Here is a 17,702-nt window from a genome sequence, read left to right on the forward strand (position 1 = left end):
ACTCATGCTGGTAGCTTCGAGAACACTGTCCAACCATCTCGTCCTCTGTCGTCTCCTTCTCCTTGTGCCCTCCATCTTTCCCAACATCAGGGTCTTTTCCAGGGAGTCGTCTCTTCTCATGAGGTGGCCAAAGTATTGGAGCCTCAGCTTCAGGATCTGCCCTTCCAGTGACCACTCAGGGCTGATTTCCTTAAGAATGGATAGGTCTGATCTTCTTGCAGTCCATGGGACTCTCAAGAGTCTCCTCCAGCACCATAATTCAAAAGCATCAATTCTTTGGTGATCAGCCTTCTTTATAGTCCAGCTCTCACTTCCATACATCACTACTGGGAAAACCATAGCTTTAACTATACGGACCTTTGTTGGAAAGGTGATTTCTCTACTTTTTAAGATGCTGTCTAGGTTTATCATTGCTTTTCTCCCAAGAAGCAGGCGTCTTTTAATTTCGTGGCTGCTGTCACCATCTGCAGTGATCATGGAGCCCAAGAAAGTAAAATCTCTCACTGCCTCCATTTCTTCCCCTTCTATTTGCCAGGAGGTGATGGGACCAGTGGCCATGATCTTACTTACCAATTAAAGCAGATTATGATAAGATTGCCACAAAACTCTAGCCCTGTCTCCTTGTCCATGCCTGTCAAGTGATTTTCTCCATCCCCTGTAGCAGAAGGAATATTCCATACAGTTTGATAAACTGTTGATGTTGCTGGCTGGAAGGGAGATACTAACCAAATTTACGCATCATGGAAAGTCATAAGCAAGGGGTGGAGAAGCTTCTTCAGTCTGGGGAGGTCACATTCCCTTCTGTGCAATCTTCGCAGGCCATGGGCCAGCGGTGGACGGAGTCACCAAGCGCACATTTTACTTTTGCACAATGGGCAAGTGTCCACATCCGCTGACACTCCCCTCTCTATCTTCCATCTAGAGGAGCAAGAGTTCAAGAGCAGGGTGAGAAGCAGGGCCTGTGAGAAATGTGGTGTGGGAAGCAGTGGTGTAGCGTGGGTTGTCAGCACCCGGGGCAAGGCAAGTAATTTTGCCTCCTAGAGTGAGTGAGCCAGGTAGGGGCAGAGAGCTGCGAGTGCGCCCCCCCAGATGTTGCGCCCAGTGCGGCCGGCCCCCCTGCACCCCCCACGCTACGCCACTGGTGGGAAGAGTTCCAAGTGCCATATAAAAATAAACTGGGGGGAGGCAGTTTTGGCCCCTGGATTTGAGGTTCTCCATCCCTGCCCAAAACCATGGCTTACTGCGAACATGGCTTACAGTGCGCGACTGCGTGCTGCTGAACTCCTCATGTTTTGCTTTGCACTTCAAGCCAGGAGCAACAAACCATAAGTCTAAGCTTACCATCATATGCAAACAAATCTTCATGGTTTGTTTCTCTCCAGATAAACCAAGATTTGTCTTGGAAGCCAAGATTTGTTTTGGAAGACTTCATTTGCAGAACAACAACGTTATTTTTTTTGAGCACATTGCTGCATGCTTCCCCCCCCCCCCCCCTTTGAGTATTTTCAGCATACCTACTTTGTGGGTTCCTTCAAATTTTTAGATATGGTGAATTTCCTGCACAGATAACATGTCTACGTAGGGGGGGAAATGCAAACCATGTGTTTCAAATCTTCTGTAAGAAGCTCATGTAGAGTAAGCTTCAAAGACTTGATTTAATTCATCTCCAAAGGAGGAAATTCGGAGAGCTGAACTAGATGTTACATATTCAGATATGTAACTCTCCCTGAAAAAGCTTACCCACCCACCCAAAAAACAATCAGTAGCAGACCAGTATGGAACAGAGAAGCTTTGGCAGCAGGGAATGCTTAATTCTTCCCCTGTGGTCACTTTCCCACTTGATATACCATTGTCCAACCTACTTCTTCCCCACAGGGTTCCAGATGTGTGCCTGCCCCCCCCCATGCATTCATCTGGGCCCCTGGAGGGGGAAATTACCGTATTTTTCGCTCCATAAGACGCACCAGACCATAAGACGCACCTAGTTTTTAGAGGAGGAAAACAAGAAAAAAAAATATTCTGAATTCCAGAAGCCAGAACAGCAAGAGGGATTGCCGCTTTCGCTGCGCTCCCTCTTGCTGTTCTGGCTTTTGGGATAGCTGCGCAGCCTGCATTCACTCCATAAGACACACACACATTTCCCCTTACTTTTTAGGAGGGAAAAAGTGCGTCTTATAGAGCGAAAAATACAGTACTTTCAAAGGAAACCTGCAGTAAAAAACCAACACCCACCAGGTAGGAACAGGTTAAGTATCTCTTCACTGCTCTGAATTACTCCCTCCCAGTATAAAGAAAAACTCACAAGAAAAAGTAATAATAATTACTTTTTATGTTAGAGGAGCAGAACCAAGTTATCTTTGACACAGTTGGCCAGTTAGTTAAGTATTTTTTATTTATTTACTTGATGTGGGGGGACAGCTGCTCCCCCCCCGGGATACGCCCATGTACCAGTTTCCCTCCTCCCTGGTCCTTTTACATTCACTTCTTCCTCCTGTAGCATCTTTCATATTCATTCCCAGCTTATGAATTCATTTGTTGTTAATAAATACTAACCTTGAATCTCACTTTCTATTCTCCTTCAACACCTCCTTTGGTCCTCCTTTCTGTGGGATGCTAGCATCCAAAATGCATATGTGAAGCATTAATTGCAAGAGCTGTCGAACTCTGTGATGTCTTGCACTCTATGGCAATTGGTACAGTTGTGCCAGTTAACAGTCTTAACAGTAAGGGCAGCAGGGATGTTATGTTGTGCCACTGTCTGCCTCAGAGTACCAGCCAGTCTGTAAATGCCAGTCAAATCTATGTAAGATGTTTTTGCGACTTAATTATCATCTCCCTCATGGTATTTTTAATCTGCAACTGCAAGTACACTAAGTAAAAGTTATTTGTTCTTTGAACTTTAAAAGAGACTGTCTTACATGGTTTTTATAGGAGGAGAAAAGAGAACTAGTTGAAGGGTCAAAGGACCCAGGGCTGTCTTCCTCTGCAAATGGGAACTAGCGTCTGATTCCCACACTTTCTCCCGCTCTGAACATCTTTCCCCAAGGCACCTTTACTCAGCATGCAAGTAGTTGCTTGTGTTGACACTGGATATGGTTAGGAGTTGGGGCAGGCAAGTGAGGAGGCGCTGGGCAGGCTTTGGCACTGAGGCCCACTGCCCACTGTTTGAGAAACACAAATGTACCCAGCAATCCTCCAAGTGGCAGCTAATCTGTGATAGTCACTGTTGTTAAGGGTGCGACTGTTCACTTTCAAGATTTTGCCTCTTATGTACAGAGCTCTAGCATCCAAAGGTGGTCATTTGTATCAGTCCATCATTATAGGCCAATGGAGACTTGGAATTCCTTCAGAACAAGCTGATGGGAAAACAAGACCAAGCTCAGGATAGTTATGAGGCTCAGTCAGGCAAGCCTTGATGAACTCTGAAGAGGCACGAAGAAGCCTGGAGAGAAAGAGTCAGAAGCAGCAGAGGCTGGCAGCTCATGAAGACTGAGTAGCCCACCTGAAAGCTGCGAATGCTTGCAGGAGAGGACTCCAGTAACAGTATTTGGTAGAGCTGAGGCCACAGTGACAGTGGAGTTGAGGAAACAAGTCACAGTCTAGACTTCTGGTGAAGAAAGACCCCAGAAACCCTGAACAATGGGAAGACTCCAAGGGACTCCACCTGAACACACCTGTGAGCTAGCTATGGTGGTGTTAGGAAATGAAATGGGCTATGGTCAGGGAAAGGAACTAGGGTAGCCACTTAGACACCTTCAAGCAGCAGTAACACCACCAATGTTTATGTGACATCTACTTAAGAAACCTAAAGCATCATCTTGTATAACCCAGCTATTATGCAACTTAGCTGCAAATGATCATATTATTGTGTTTAAAGGTACCCCTGCCCATACGGGCCAGTCTTGACAGACTCTAGGGTTGTGCGCCCATCTCACTCAAAGAGGCCGGGGGCCAGCGCTGTCCGCAGACACTTCTGGGTCACGTGGCCAGCGTGACATCGCTGCTCTGGCGAGCCAGAGCCGCACACAGAAACGCCGTTTACCTTCCCGCTAGTAAGCGGTCCCTATTTATCTACTTGCACCCAGGGGTGCTTTTGAACTGCTAGGTTGGCAGGCGCTGGGACCGAACAGCGGGAGCGCACCCCGCTGCGGGGATTCGAACTGCCGACCTTTCGATCGGCAAGCCCTAGGTACTGAGGCTTTAACCCACAGCGCCACCAGCCTCCCTATTATTGTGTTTACTCCCAGGTTAATGCGCATAGAGACAGACAACAGGTCTGGGGAGAGCTGAAAGTTGTCTGAGAGATTTTGCTTTTCACTTTATTTATTTTGCCCCGTTGCCTCCCTCGGTCAGTTATGCAGACTTCTGAAATAAGTGCTTGAAAACTGCTGCTACTGTTGTTTTTGTTCACACAGTGGCATCAACACATTTAGGTTGATCTCGTGGCTTCACCATGGTAGCTTCTGTAGCAGTTGGCAGATGTCTGCGGCTGCAAGCCTGGAATGATGTAGGTCAATCAATGGTTTCTATAGCAGTCCCATCTGAGGTTTATGCATGGACAATAGCTTGAGTTCCATACATTCAGTAGAATATGCAACATCTGACTATTTATTTATTTATGCATGTAATGTTTGTCCTATGTAACGAGCGGTAGCTGTTCTCCGGGAAAATAGCAAGAACAGGATTGTTACCCCTTTGCAAATAAAAGGAGCAAGAAATTTGATGATGATGATGATTTATTTATTTATTTATTTATTTATTTATTTACCAACAGCTGCATGTTGTATAACACAGAGGCTCGGCATCTGAGGTTTTATCATTGCTATCTATGGTAATGTTACAGTTTCACATCTGCAGTTGCCCATCGATATTTCGCAAGATGAAACAGGAGCAAAGAGGTGTACCTGGTAGCCTTTCAAGTGTTGAGTCTTGATGATCCGCCCTAATTTGCTCTTCTTGGTCTTTCTAGGTTCCCTGCTATTCCTATGGACAGAAGCTATCCAAACTGGCCATCCTGAGGATAGCATGTAACTATATACTCTCCTTGGCTAGACTAGCCAACCTGGATTACAGTGCCGACCACAGCAACATGAGCTTCTCGGAATGTGTGGAGCAGTGCACTAGGACCTTGCAAGCGGAAGGGAGGTCTAAAAAAAGGAAGGTATGTTTCGGGAGGATAAAATGACAGCCAGTTATAAATGGATGCGTAACCTCTTTAGTCTTACCAACATTTGCTGGTTCTTTTTGCTGTTGGTTGTTTACGCTTATGCCTTTCTCCAGTCTTCTGCATCCTTTCACCTTTTTATTTACGTTCTAATGGAAGTTTATTTACATGCTTCACTTGCATTCCTTTCTATGTTTGAATACAAGAGTAATATTGATGAAGCTATGCCGCTGCAGTCCCTGAAAACAGCCATCTCTAGGACACTATTTGCAAACCATAAAAACACAGTTATTCAACTATGTTTTTCAGTGTTGTTTAATGTAATCTCTGAGGAGGGGAGCAAAAGGCAACAAGACAAGGTGATTAATCTCTCTCTGAACCAACCCTCACCGCCAGTGGTGGAACTGTAGTTTTTAACACCACCCCATTCCCCTGAGACTTCAACACCTGATTGGCTTGAGAGTATCGCAACGTTGCGTATTTGCCAGGGCTTCAAACCGCACACAAACACACAGAATCATAGAGTTGGAAGAGACCACAAGGGCCATCGAGTCCAACCCCCTGCCAAGCAGGTTGGGCTGCTGTTCTCACTTCCCTGGCACCTGAGAAAGTTGGAGGCAGTGAGAAAGAATTGTGGGTTCTGCCTCTTGAGGATTAAGGAGGCCTCACTGTGGCCTTGCCTTCCTATCTTCAGAATGACTAGTTTGGGTAACTTCTTTCTGTTGGAATATCAGCAAACAGAGGGCAATTAGTGTAATTTAGGCTGTGAGATAATGAGGGGTTGAAAGGGAAAGCTAAAGTTTTATGGTGAGTTAAGCAGCACTACTTGTAGGGCAGTAATAAAGGAACAAATTCTTTTAAACATGGACTGAGTGCTCTGGTGTCTCCACTTAGAAATATCAACACCTTCACCCCCATGAACAGAGAGTGTGCTCCCATGCAGGAGGCCATGGGAATGACTTCCAAAACAAGGATGTGTTGGGATACTGCCAGGGAGACAAAGTCCATCTTGACCTCCATGTCGTCTCCGGACGTCCATTGATCTCCCGTAGACACGCAGTATCAGCAATTAGCGACAGGAGCTCCAGAAATAGCTTGCCAAAGATCTAGAGCTCTTGCACACTCTATCAGCAGATATGCACAATGAAAGATGCACACAGGAGAGCATTATTTAGAAGTTTATTCAGCGTTGATCAGAACAAAGAAAAACCATGACTGCCTGCTTGAGAGAGTTCCGGCAGTGAGAGAAAACGAAAGCAAAGACACAACAGAAACATCCTGTGAGCAGGAAATACGCAGACTCTGTGACTCAAAGCCTGCTCCCTTTTAAGGTGGAACGGAAATATCCTAACAGGATGCTCCCAAGGGTCATCAAAATGTTCTCCTTCTGTGTTTTCCAGCTTTTATCAGACTACAGAAAATCCATTTAATGTGCCCCCCAAAAAAATCAGAAGTGGCACCAGCCTGTCTGGTATGGACATCCAAAGCAGAATCCAGGCTTGTCAGAACTGCTTCTTTACCCTCTGAGTACTGACATGTTAGGTTGGCCCCTAAATTAGCAGGTTGCAATCTTGAATTAGCATTTCCCCCTTCTGATAAGAAGGCTTACCCACTGGCTCTCCCCACGCTTTTGTCTATCATCCTGGAGCTACCCTATGCTTGCCTTTTTGTGCACCCATATGATTTATATGGGGACGTGGGCGGCGCTGTGGTCTAAACCACAGAGCCTAGGGCTTGCCGATCAGAAGGTTGGTGGTTCAAATCCCCACTCATGTTGCTCGGTCCCAGCTCCTGCCAACCTAACAGTTCGAAAGCACGCCAAAGTGCAAGTAGATAAATAGGCACCGCTCCAGTGGGAAGGTAAACGGTGTTTCCGTGTGCTGCTCTGGTTTCACCAGAAGTGGCTTAGTCATGCTGGCCACATGACCTGGAAGCTGTCTGTGGACAAACGCTGGCTCCCTCAGCCAGTAAAGGGAGATGAGCATCACAACCCCAGAGTCGTCCACGACTGGGCCTAACGGTCGGGGTCCCTTTACCTTTACCGATGATTTATGGGACTCTCACGGGGATCTAAAAACACACAAGGGCAAGTTATGAGTGAACTGGGTTTCCCAGACATATGGCACAGTTCTGTAATAGCATGCTGGGAAGTATCAAGCAATCATCTGGAGGCTTTTAGAAATATTGATATCCTGCCTTTTATACCAGGAGCTTAAGGCTGCATCCTTATTCCATTTTCATTCTCGTAACAACCCCCTGAGACAAATAATGCTGACAGGAATGACTGGCTCAGAATTACCCAGTGAGTTTCACTGATGAAAGGGGATTTGAATGGAGATCTCTCCTCTCCTAGCCTGACACTAGGCTAACTACTACACAACTTTGCCATGTGAACAGACACTTAAAAGAGAGGTGCAAATGCCAATATTAAAGATAAACAAGAAACCTGTCATGCACTGCATTCCTTTAGGTTAACTTAAAACCCTTAGTCAATGAGTTGAAATCTTCATCAAACTATGCTAAGGAGGAAACCAAGTCTTCCATCAGTTTTCCGCCCAGAAAGTGACATGGATAAATTAGAGGAGAGATTGATGCCTTTGCTCAGGGTTTTATGACAAAAAGAGATCTGTAAACTACGAGTGAACTTCCTGTCTGCATTTCAGACTCGGTTGCATGCAGGGTAATAAATCAGCTGGGTTTTAATGGGCAAATGGATAGCTAAGCTTGAGGGATACTTCTTGACTCTTAAGAGTTACCTACTCCGCAGAACAATGTGATTTCTGTTTATCCTAGCAATCATTTCATTAAAATGTAGTTTATAAATAGACACAGCAATACGACCCCATTCTTCTCCATCAGAGACTTATTGGTAGATCAGCATGGCTAAATCAGAGGATTGTGGAGGGAATGCAAATTAGGATCAGGGCCAGAAACTTTGTTCTGTACATTTGCCAGCCGTAGTCAAGCACATGGATCACTGGCGGTCCACCTCTGTGACATCACAAAGTTGCCTCCCCTGGAGCAATTTGTTAGCTTTGAAAAATTGGCAAAAGAAAAGAAGAAAAGGAAAAGGCTTTCAGGGGTGCCCAAACTTTTTTCAAAGAGGGCCAGATTTAATGAAGTGAACATGCGTAAGGGCCGACCAAAGTTGAGCTTTTTTAAGGATTTTACCCCAGGACATACACTGCCACAGGGGCCGGATAAAATCGACAGGCAGGCCAGATTAGGCCCTCGGAACGGACTTTGGACATGCCTGGCTGAATTGAATAAATGCACATATGGGGTAAGCCAATAGCAGAATCAGCATTGATTTGCAGGCAGGTGCAACAGCCTTTTTTTCACAGAGAGGTTAGGTCGAAAAATGAATTGACCCCATAAATTTAGGGGAAGGGGCTTGGATCAGGAGAGCAAGCTGCATACTTCTCTCCCTGATGGGACAAGTTCGATAGGTGAATTTTAAACTACATGGATGAAACTTGATGTCAGGTTTAAAATTAAACCGTGCAGGTTGAAGCACTCTGTGGCAGGAGCATAGGGAGGGGGGTGTGGCCCACTCCGCCCCGGGTGTCATCCCTGAAGGGGTGACAAAATGGCACGCCGCGGGGGGGGGCAGCATCTACCACGGGGCCTAGCCTGCAGCGCACCCAGGCCACGCGTCTCTCCTGGGAGTGACACGGTGGCTCGGGGCACCGTGCTGCCAGAAACGGCAGCGTGGGGCTTGCGTCCGCCAGGCAGACTCCGTGCACGGATTGCCATGGCGCCCCCATAGGCGGATCACCCCGCCCCCAGTGCTCCGGGTGCCAGAATAGCTAGCTACCTGCACTGTGGATGGCATTTTCAAACCCTAACTTCAAAGTGCCAGGTGCAGCTCTCTGCAGAGGCTTGGAACAGGCTTTGCAGATGCCCTAATCAGTAGTGCTTGCAAATTCCTTTTGTCACCCAGCGGCATCTTTGTATGGACCATTAGATACAATGCATTTTTCAAAAATAAAGGGTGGCCTGGGAAGGGCTGTAGCTCAGTGGCAGAGTGCATGCTTTGCTTGCAGAAGGTTTAACCCCCAGCAGCCACAGGCTGCGTGGCAAAGATTCCCATCAGAGACACTAAAGAGCTTTGGCCAGTCCATGTTGACTGTTATGTACTGAAGTTCTCACCCTGGGCCAGCAGGAGGATACTGTAGATATTTTTCACTCAGGTCCACATATGCAAATACGGGATTGAAAGTGACGTTCAGTGATTGGATAGTTACAGAAGATGGTTACTGTTGCATTGTAGTGGAGCTCTATATAATCAGGCTGGCTGAACCCTTCAGTTCAGTTCTGTTCTGGCCTGTGAATAAACAAGAGCTGTTTGAAGAATCGCTGTGTCGTCTGATATGTTCACCCACAACTTAACACTGACAATGCTGAGTTAGACGGACCAATGGGCTGCCTCCATATAAGGCAGCTTCCTATGTTCCTGTCTCTAAATATATAATTTAAAAGGAGCTTCATATTTTATATATGTAATCTGTGTCCACTGTCCATGTTAGATGTAAAGCCCTGTTAAAGAGGTGTGATATCTATCCATTTTATCTTTGTACAATAGCATTTCTGTACTGGCTGAGAGACTTAGTCCTACAGTTTGATTATTTAAACAAACCCTCTCTTTTCCATCTGGAAACTAACATTCTTTCTGTGTGGTGTGTTTTTAGCCTGCTGTTCACTAAGTAGCCATAGGAAATTATTTGATTGTGAATTGAAAGATTCAGTGAGCCAATATAATCAGTCTCCCGCAAGCCCACCTGACTGCAGAATTCAGCACTACAGTCTACTCCCTCTTTCTCCCTCCCTGTGTCACTTTCAGACTTGTTCCATTTTTCCACTGCAGGGCAAGCTTTTCACACTCCCCAGATGTAGCTGGTTAGAGCTTGTTCTGGCAGGCAGAGGCTCCAGATGTTACATTTACCGGCTTGCGTATAACCTTTGTGTTCGATCATCTATATGATGTTCCCAGCATGGAAATACTGTTTCCCATCCCCGTTCCATTTTGCTATTACAGCAGGAAATCGTAGATAAATGTTGTGCTCCATCTCACTTCTTCCAGGGCTAAAATGCTAAGCTCTATGGGTGAGTTCAGTATGGGTGAATGTTTAATTGAGTGCTGGAGGTAGTTTGGGAATTAAAAAATAAGGAGTTTAATAAGCTACTAAAAAAGATATACTTTTTTATGCTTCTCTCTCTTAGAGGGCCATCATTCAGTCAGCTTTGAAAAGCCTGCTGCCCCCCCTCCATAGGAGAAAATTGAACATAAGAACTATGCAGGATTAGACCAAAGGCCATCAATTCCAGTATCTTATTCTTACCAGTGTTCGAAACTCCCATTGCTCTAGGCGCATTTTGCGACAGGGAATTTCATTAGCGCGAGCGGTTTCTGAGCTCTGGGTGCCGTACTGTGCCTAAGATTTCAGATTAAAACTGCAGAGTAGAAGGAAAGGAGGACCTTTTTCCTGCCTCCCCACTTTCATCTACTGAAGACTGGAGAAGAGACCCTCTTAAGAATATTAAGGGGGTGGGCAGGGGAAGGACTAGACCATGTGAAAAATGAATGCAATATTTTTGCTGCAGTTCATTTTCAGCTTTGTATTCTTGCTATAAAAAAGTGCGCCTGGACATGTTGAGCCCCCAACCTAGGTTTTAAGGTGCCATTTAGCTCCTATCTTTCCTATCTCAGTTTCTCACACTGATTCTTACAGCAGCCAACCAGAAGCCCACAAACAGGAACTGTCTCCGCTTGTGATTCCCAGCAACACTTCTTCAGAGGCACAATGCCTCCAGCTGTAGAGGTAGAACATAGAAACACTAGCCAAGACGGAGCCTATGTTTCTGATTTAAATCAGAGGCCCATTTCACTCTTACGCTCAGAAAAAAAAGTTTACTTCCGATGATATAAAAACAAGCATTGTCTGCTACTAGAAAAAAGTTGCTGGTTTTGGTGGCTCATCTATCAGGACAGGACACAAATCCTGAGTGCAGGGAAATTCATGGGGGTAACCGAAAATTTCCAATCTTCATTCCTGCCACCGATTATCTACTTACTCTCGGGGGAGGCCGATGCGTAGGAGGCAAGGTAAATTGTACAGAGATGCAGCTCTTGAGGATTATGGGAGACTTCCACTATTTCATTTGCTTTATCTCTCGCAGCACACACAAGAACTTCTCTTACAGCAGTTGTTGCAGGAATGACGGCTGAGAAGAAGCAGATCATTGATAAAGCAGACTAAATAAAATGTGGCTCTTTCCTGGTAACGTGGGACTAAGTCAGCCCCTTGGCACATCGGCTCAGTATAATCTATGAATGGCACCAGCTCTCCAGGTTGTTCCCAGGCATATGTCCTTCCCAGGCTTATCTGAAGACACTGGGGATTATACTTGGGACCTTGTAGATGAAAAATATCTGCTCTGCCACTGAGCTTTGGCCTTGCTTCCTTGCCTACTGCATAGTTCCCGTGAGCATTCAGAGCCTAGCAAAAAAATTACTGGAATTATTGACCTCACACTTTTCATCCTCTTTGAACCCTCAGGGGAGCTTGCAGTACAAAACAATGTAAAATAGCTATCAGACTGTTATAACAAGTTAATAAGCAACTGGTCACCAGCAGTAATAAATGCTAAGAACAACCAGCCAGATCAACAAACCTGAGCGGTCAGAATTTGCAAGCATTTCCATAAAATGCACACCTAAAGTGCTTTTGTCTGCAGCTCAATAAAAGCACACAGTGAGGTGGTGTGCTGTATTTCCTGCAGCAGTTTTACAGTTTGGGGGGGCCGCAGACAAGAAGGTGCTCTCCTGTGCTTTGAAGGTAAGGAACAGCACCTTGAATTGAGCCTGGGAACAAGGTGGGAGCCAGTGCAACTAATGTAATATCCGTGTGATCTGCGTTCAAACAAATAGGCTGCTGTCAGCAGTCAGCTGCTGCATTTGTAGTCTGAACGCGCAGCTGCTGTGCTTCAATGGATATCTTTAGCTCTTAAAATTCTGACCACAAAGCTGACCCTGCTGTTTGTAGGACTGAGGTAAAGGATATTGTTCCCCAAGGCCAGCTGGAATATTCCTGGAGGCCACACTGCTTTGATGGCCAACTCTGCCTGAGATAGTTGCATAGTTTCATGCAGGGTGAGGCAAATTCCCTTAGGATTCCTGCAGGAAACTCCAGCGTTTCTCACAGCAAATATATAAAGGGTGAATGTGATAAATGCATGCCCATACGTCTTTAAGCAAGCATGTAGAGGTCTGGGAATCTCAATTAGACCAAGGTTTCAAGGGGTGGCTGTGTGGGTATATAATTTTATGTATTTGCTGTAGGAAAACTGCTGTAACATGGTTGTTTCCTTGAGTTATCATAATGTGCAGAACTGCTTAGATATTTGTCCATGAGAAGACGCCAGATTCATTCCTCGAGGTACTCATAGCATAATGGTTAATCGTTCCCTGATTCTCAGATATTTGCCCTAGATATTTGCCAGGGGCCCTTTGTATGCATATCTAATTCTGCCCCAACGCCTTCCTTCAGACCCTTAATTGGCAATACAGTGCTACCTCAGGTTAAGTACTTAATTCGTTCTGGAGGTCCGTTCTTAACCTGAAGCACCACTTTAGCTAATGGGGCCTCCCGCTGCTGCCACGCTGCCGGAGCACGATTTCTGTTCTCATCCTGAAGCAAAGTTCTTAACCCGAGGTACTATTTCTGGGTTGGCGGAGTCTGTAACCTGAAGCGTATGTAACTCGAGGTACCACTGTACAAAGATTTGCCATATATCAACTCTGTGTGTACAACAAACAAACAGGACACGGGACACAAAGGCTACTAGAATAGAAACAAAATTTAAAAAATCCTTCCAGGAGCACCTTAGAGACCAACTAAGTTTGTTATTGGTATGAGCTTTTGTCATGCACACTTTTTCATGTACATGCACACAAAAGCTCATACAACAACACGGGTGGCGGATGGGACACGGGTGGCACTGTGGGTTAAACCACAGAGCCTAGGACTCGCTGATCAGAAGGTCAGCGGTTCGAATCCCCGCGACCAGGTGAGCTCCTGTTGCTCGGTCCCTGCTCCTGCCCACCTAGCAGTACGAAAGCACGTCAAAGTGCAAGTAGATAAATAGGTACTGCTCCGGCGGGAAGGTAAACGGCATTTCCGTGCGCTGCTTTGGTTCGCCAGAAGCAGCTTAGTCATGCTGGCCACATGACCCGGAAGCTGTACGCCGGCTCCCTTGGCCAATAAAGTGAGATGAGCCCTGCAACCCCAGAGTCGGCCACGACTGGACCTAATGCTCAGGGGTCCCTTTCCCCTTTACCTTTAAGGTGCTACTGGAAGGATTTTTTTTATTTTGTTTCGACTATGGCAGACCAACACAGCTACTATAATAGGTTCATTTTGACAATATATGGTTTGAAAACCCAGCAACATCCTGAGAATTGCGTTCAAATTTCTTTGTGAAATGGAGCAATAAAGGAGCAGAATGTGATCCTCGGAAAGTATCTCATGTGCATCACAATCAGAGAGAAGCTAGATGTTTCTTGGCTGCCCTTTCCCTTCTCTGTAGCACCCAGCCACTCTGACTCCAGTGCTGGAAAGGCAAGATTGCTTGCTGCTTTAGTTTTCTGAATGTGACAGTGACTAGCCGTTGGGGGAGGTTGTTGACCTGCCACTGGTTAACTTTCAAGTGTGTGTGTGTGTGTGTGTGTGTTGTGTGTACCCACATATGTGCTCCTTTTTTTGTTCTTCTTAGTTGTTCTGTGCGCGAGCAACACTGTTGAGTAGATGGAAGCTGAGCTGGAGCAGGAAGGGTTTTCCTCCCCCCCCTCCTTCTCCCCCCCGCCTCTCTTGCTCTCCTGGCAGTCCCAGACTCCAGATGTTCAGAATGCTAGTTGGGAAGTCCTGCTGGCGCCACTCAGGGCAGAGGGCAGGGGAAAGGCACGCGAGCTGGAACCCAAAGCACTCAGTCACTGCAGGATTTGGCACACACCCAGCTTTCTGCTGGCACATTCCCCAGCACTCTCCTAGCCATCTGTTCCAAAAAAACACTTTCAGAACCTCATCATCACTCAGGATACAACATTGAGAGCAGCTGTTAGGGAGGCAGGAGGGGGAGGGAGCCCTGCAAAAGGTCTCTTTGTGAGAGAGGAAACGGGCTTATAAATAACAGAATAGTTGCTGCTCAATAAAAGCTTTCGGCTAAAATTTGTTTCTGTTTATAATTACGTACGTGTGTGTGTGTGTGTGTGTGTGTGTGTACATGCAGAGAATTAAAAATAAAAGGATTATAATGTAAAATGTTGTACAATATTGCTGTACCAATACTTTGTTGCTGCTCGTTAGTGGTCAGACTGAAATAAAATCAAGCACAAAGAACAAAACAAGTTTTTCACTCGAGGTTTCCTTGACGGCCTTTTTTGAGCTTGTGCAAGCTTTTACTTTTAGAATGCAAAAGGGGGACATGAGACAAATGTTTTATGACAATAGGATTGCCTATAATCTAAGTTAGAAGGTGATGAATAAATCAATGGTGATAATAACCAATTTGGTTGCAGTTGGTTGAACTACCTGCCCCCCCAAACACAACCCCCCCCCCGCATTGTTGCAATGGTCATGCATCCTGATCATAGTTACTTAGTACAAAGCCCTACTGAGCTTAATGTAGCCTATTCCCAAATAACTGTGTGTAATATTGCAGTTTTAAGTGCCAAGGAGAGTTTAGGAGATTTCAGGATTTAAACTTCTGGGTCCATGAGCAATTTTTCTTAAACAACTACTATGCAGTTTACTCTGTAAGGTTTGGAATTGCAGATTGCTTGTGCAAATTGGAGGGACGTGGGTGGCGCTGTGGTCGAAACCACTAAGCCTCTTGGGCTTGCCGATCAGAAGGTTGGCGGGTTGAATCCCTGCGACGGGGTGAGCTCCCATTGCTCTGTCACAGCTCTTGCCAACCTAGCAGTTTGAAAGCACGTTCCAGCAGGAAGGTAAACAGCATTTCCGTGTGCTGCTCTGGTCTCGGTGTTCCGTTGAGCCAGAAGCGTCTTAGTCATGCTGATCACATGACCCGGAAAAACTGTCTGCGGACAAGCGCCGGCTCCCTTGGCCTGTAAAGCGAGATGAGCACCACAACCTCAGAGTCGTCTGTGACGGGACTTAACTGTCAGGGGTCCTTTACCTTTAACCTTGTGCAAATTGGTCAAGCAGCTCTTTTTGCATATGTACATGACAGTTACAAGAGCCACACAATTCTTGTGTAGCACCAGTTATATAAAAGTAGCACGCAATGAAGTAATTTAATATTCTTGAAATAAGGGTACAACCATGGTATAGATGTTGGGACACAGGTGGTGCTGTGGGTTAAACCACAGAGCCTAGGACTTGCCGATCAGAAGGTTGTCGGTTCGAATCCCTGTGATGGGGTGAGCTCCCATTGTTCGGTTCCTGCTCCTGCCAACCTAGCAGTTTGAAAGCACATCAAAGTGCAAGTAGATAAATAGGTACCGCTCTGGCGGGAAGGTAAACGGCGTTTCCGTGCGCTGCTCTATTTGGCCAGAAGCGGTTTAGTCATGCTGGCCACATGACCCAGAAGCTGTACGCCGGCTCCCTCGGCCAATAAAGCGAGATGAGCGCCGCAACCCCAGGGTCGGCCATGACTGGACCTAATGGTCAGGGGTCCCTTTACCTTTACCCTATGGTATAGATATGAGCTAGGATTCAGTTGTTGCAGACCTCGGCGTCTCATGTTTCATGGATGACTCCAAAATCTGCTGCCACCGCCGCCTCTCACCTTCCATTGGAATAATAGTGGCAAAGCCTACTTGGGCACCCCATAAGCTCTGAGCCGGTGTAACTGCAACAGGCGCACTCCCCATGAGCCACCTCTGTTCAGTGTTGTGCTGTTATGATAATTACGTCAGCATCTCTGCTTGCCAGACAGAACAACCTGCCATCTCCTCTGCCAGCATGCTGTTCTGAAGGTTTTCCTGACCCACACCTCCCAAGGCAGTTGAGGGGCACTGGGGTAGGGGGAGGAAGCCTCGTCACCCAAGCGGGACTCATTGCAGTAGCTGCTACTAGCAGAAATAAACAGCTGAATCTGGCCCACTGTGTGATAATCACCATATCCATAACTATAGTTGCTTACTGATAACCAAAAATGTTAATTGATTGAATGGGGTGGCATTTAACTATAGATTCATGGGAGAAAAGTTTGAAGGGAGTTGGGTATGTTTAGCCTGGAAAAGCATGGACTGAGACGCAATATAATGTCCATCTCAAATATTAGAAGGGCCCAAGGGGTAAGACCCAGGCCAATAGGAACAAATTCCAACACACACACGAAAAGATTTGAAACTTCCTTGTGATATGAGCAGCTCAACAGTGGAACAGACTGCCTTAGTAGAAGGCTTCAGTAGTTTTTTTTAAGCAGAGGCTGATCCATCTAGCAGGGATACTAGTGGATTTCCTTCAGCAGCAGGGGGCTGGACTATAGATGACCTTTGAGATTCCTTGCCCCTCTATGATCCTTTAATGCGAGCAATCCAGCAAAAGTTAGTTGGGAATACATCCTGCAGGAGTACCGTATTTTTTGCTCTATAAAACTCACTTTTTCCCTCCTAAAACGTAAGGGGAAACGTGTGTGCGTCTTATGGAGCGAATGCAGGCTGCGCAGCTATCCCAGAAGCCAGAACAGCAAGAGGGATTGCTGCTTTCACTGCGCAGCGATCCCTCTTGCTGTTCTGGCTTCTGAGATTCAGAATATTATTTGTCTTGTTTTCCTCCTCCAAAAACTAGGTGCGTCTTGTGGTCTGGTGCGTCTTATAGAACGAAAAATACGGTATATAGCATGAGCATTTGCATGTTTAGTCAAGTTAGTAAGTTGCTTAATAGGACAAGTGCATGGGGTTAAGTGTGCATGGAATTAGAGCCTTACAGCACAGTCCTACAGCTGTGGCATCCTGGGTCAGCATCTTCATTGAAGTCTTGTACATGGTTAGTTCATACTCCATTAGCTCATTGGCATTTTACATGCCTTTCTTCTTCTTTTGCTCAATATGAACAGCATTCAGATGGTTAGCTAGATAGCACTAGAGATGGCCGAAAGTGGTTTTAAGCATTACATGTGACTATGACCTTCATCACAAACTAATGTTTGCTAGATCAGTCACAGTACTGTTACATGCACACCAGTGTCCAAGCAGACATATTTCAAGGATGCATATTTCAAGTCTGCATTCCTTAGAATGAAGGTTATTGGCAACTGTGCTGTATATGGTTTTATTTACACATATATACAGGCTGGGCATAAGCTGGAAGGTGTTGCAGCATCAACACCCCAACAGATCTTTCTCCCCCATTAGTTTTGGAAGCTTGGGAGCAAAGTTGTAAATTCAGATTAGGCATACAGAGGGAGTAAGCCCAGCCCAAGACAAAAACTGCCCTCACATCTGCTGTTCTCTTATCTTCACCAGTGACATCACCTCCATCCAGGCAAGAGGGGACCATCTGGAAGTGTC

At 46.0% G+C, this 17,702-nt stretch overlaps 1 protein-coding gene across 1 annotated transcript in view; it reads left to right on the top strand.

Annotated features, from left to right (window-relative positions):
* ATOH8 (atonal bHLH transcription factor 8) overlaps positions 1 to 17,702 on the top strand; it is a 30,842-nt gene that overhangs the window by 7,674 nt on the left and 5,466 nt on the right. Inside the window, exon 2 of the mRNA XM_083440955.1 lies at positions 4,970 to 5,161. Coding sequence (XP_083297081.1) covers positions 4,970 to 5,161 — 192 coding nt within the window. The remainder of the gene's footprint in view (positions 1 to 4,969; positions 5,162 to 17,702) is intronic.

Source organism: Podarcis tiliguerta (assembly GCF_965153285.1).
Source record: "Podarcis tiliguerta genome assembly, chromosome: 5".
NCBI classification, from domain to species: Eukaryota; Metazoa; Chordata; class Lepidosauria; order Squamata; family Lacertidae; genus Podarcis; species Podarcis tiliguerta.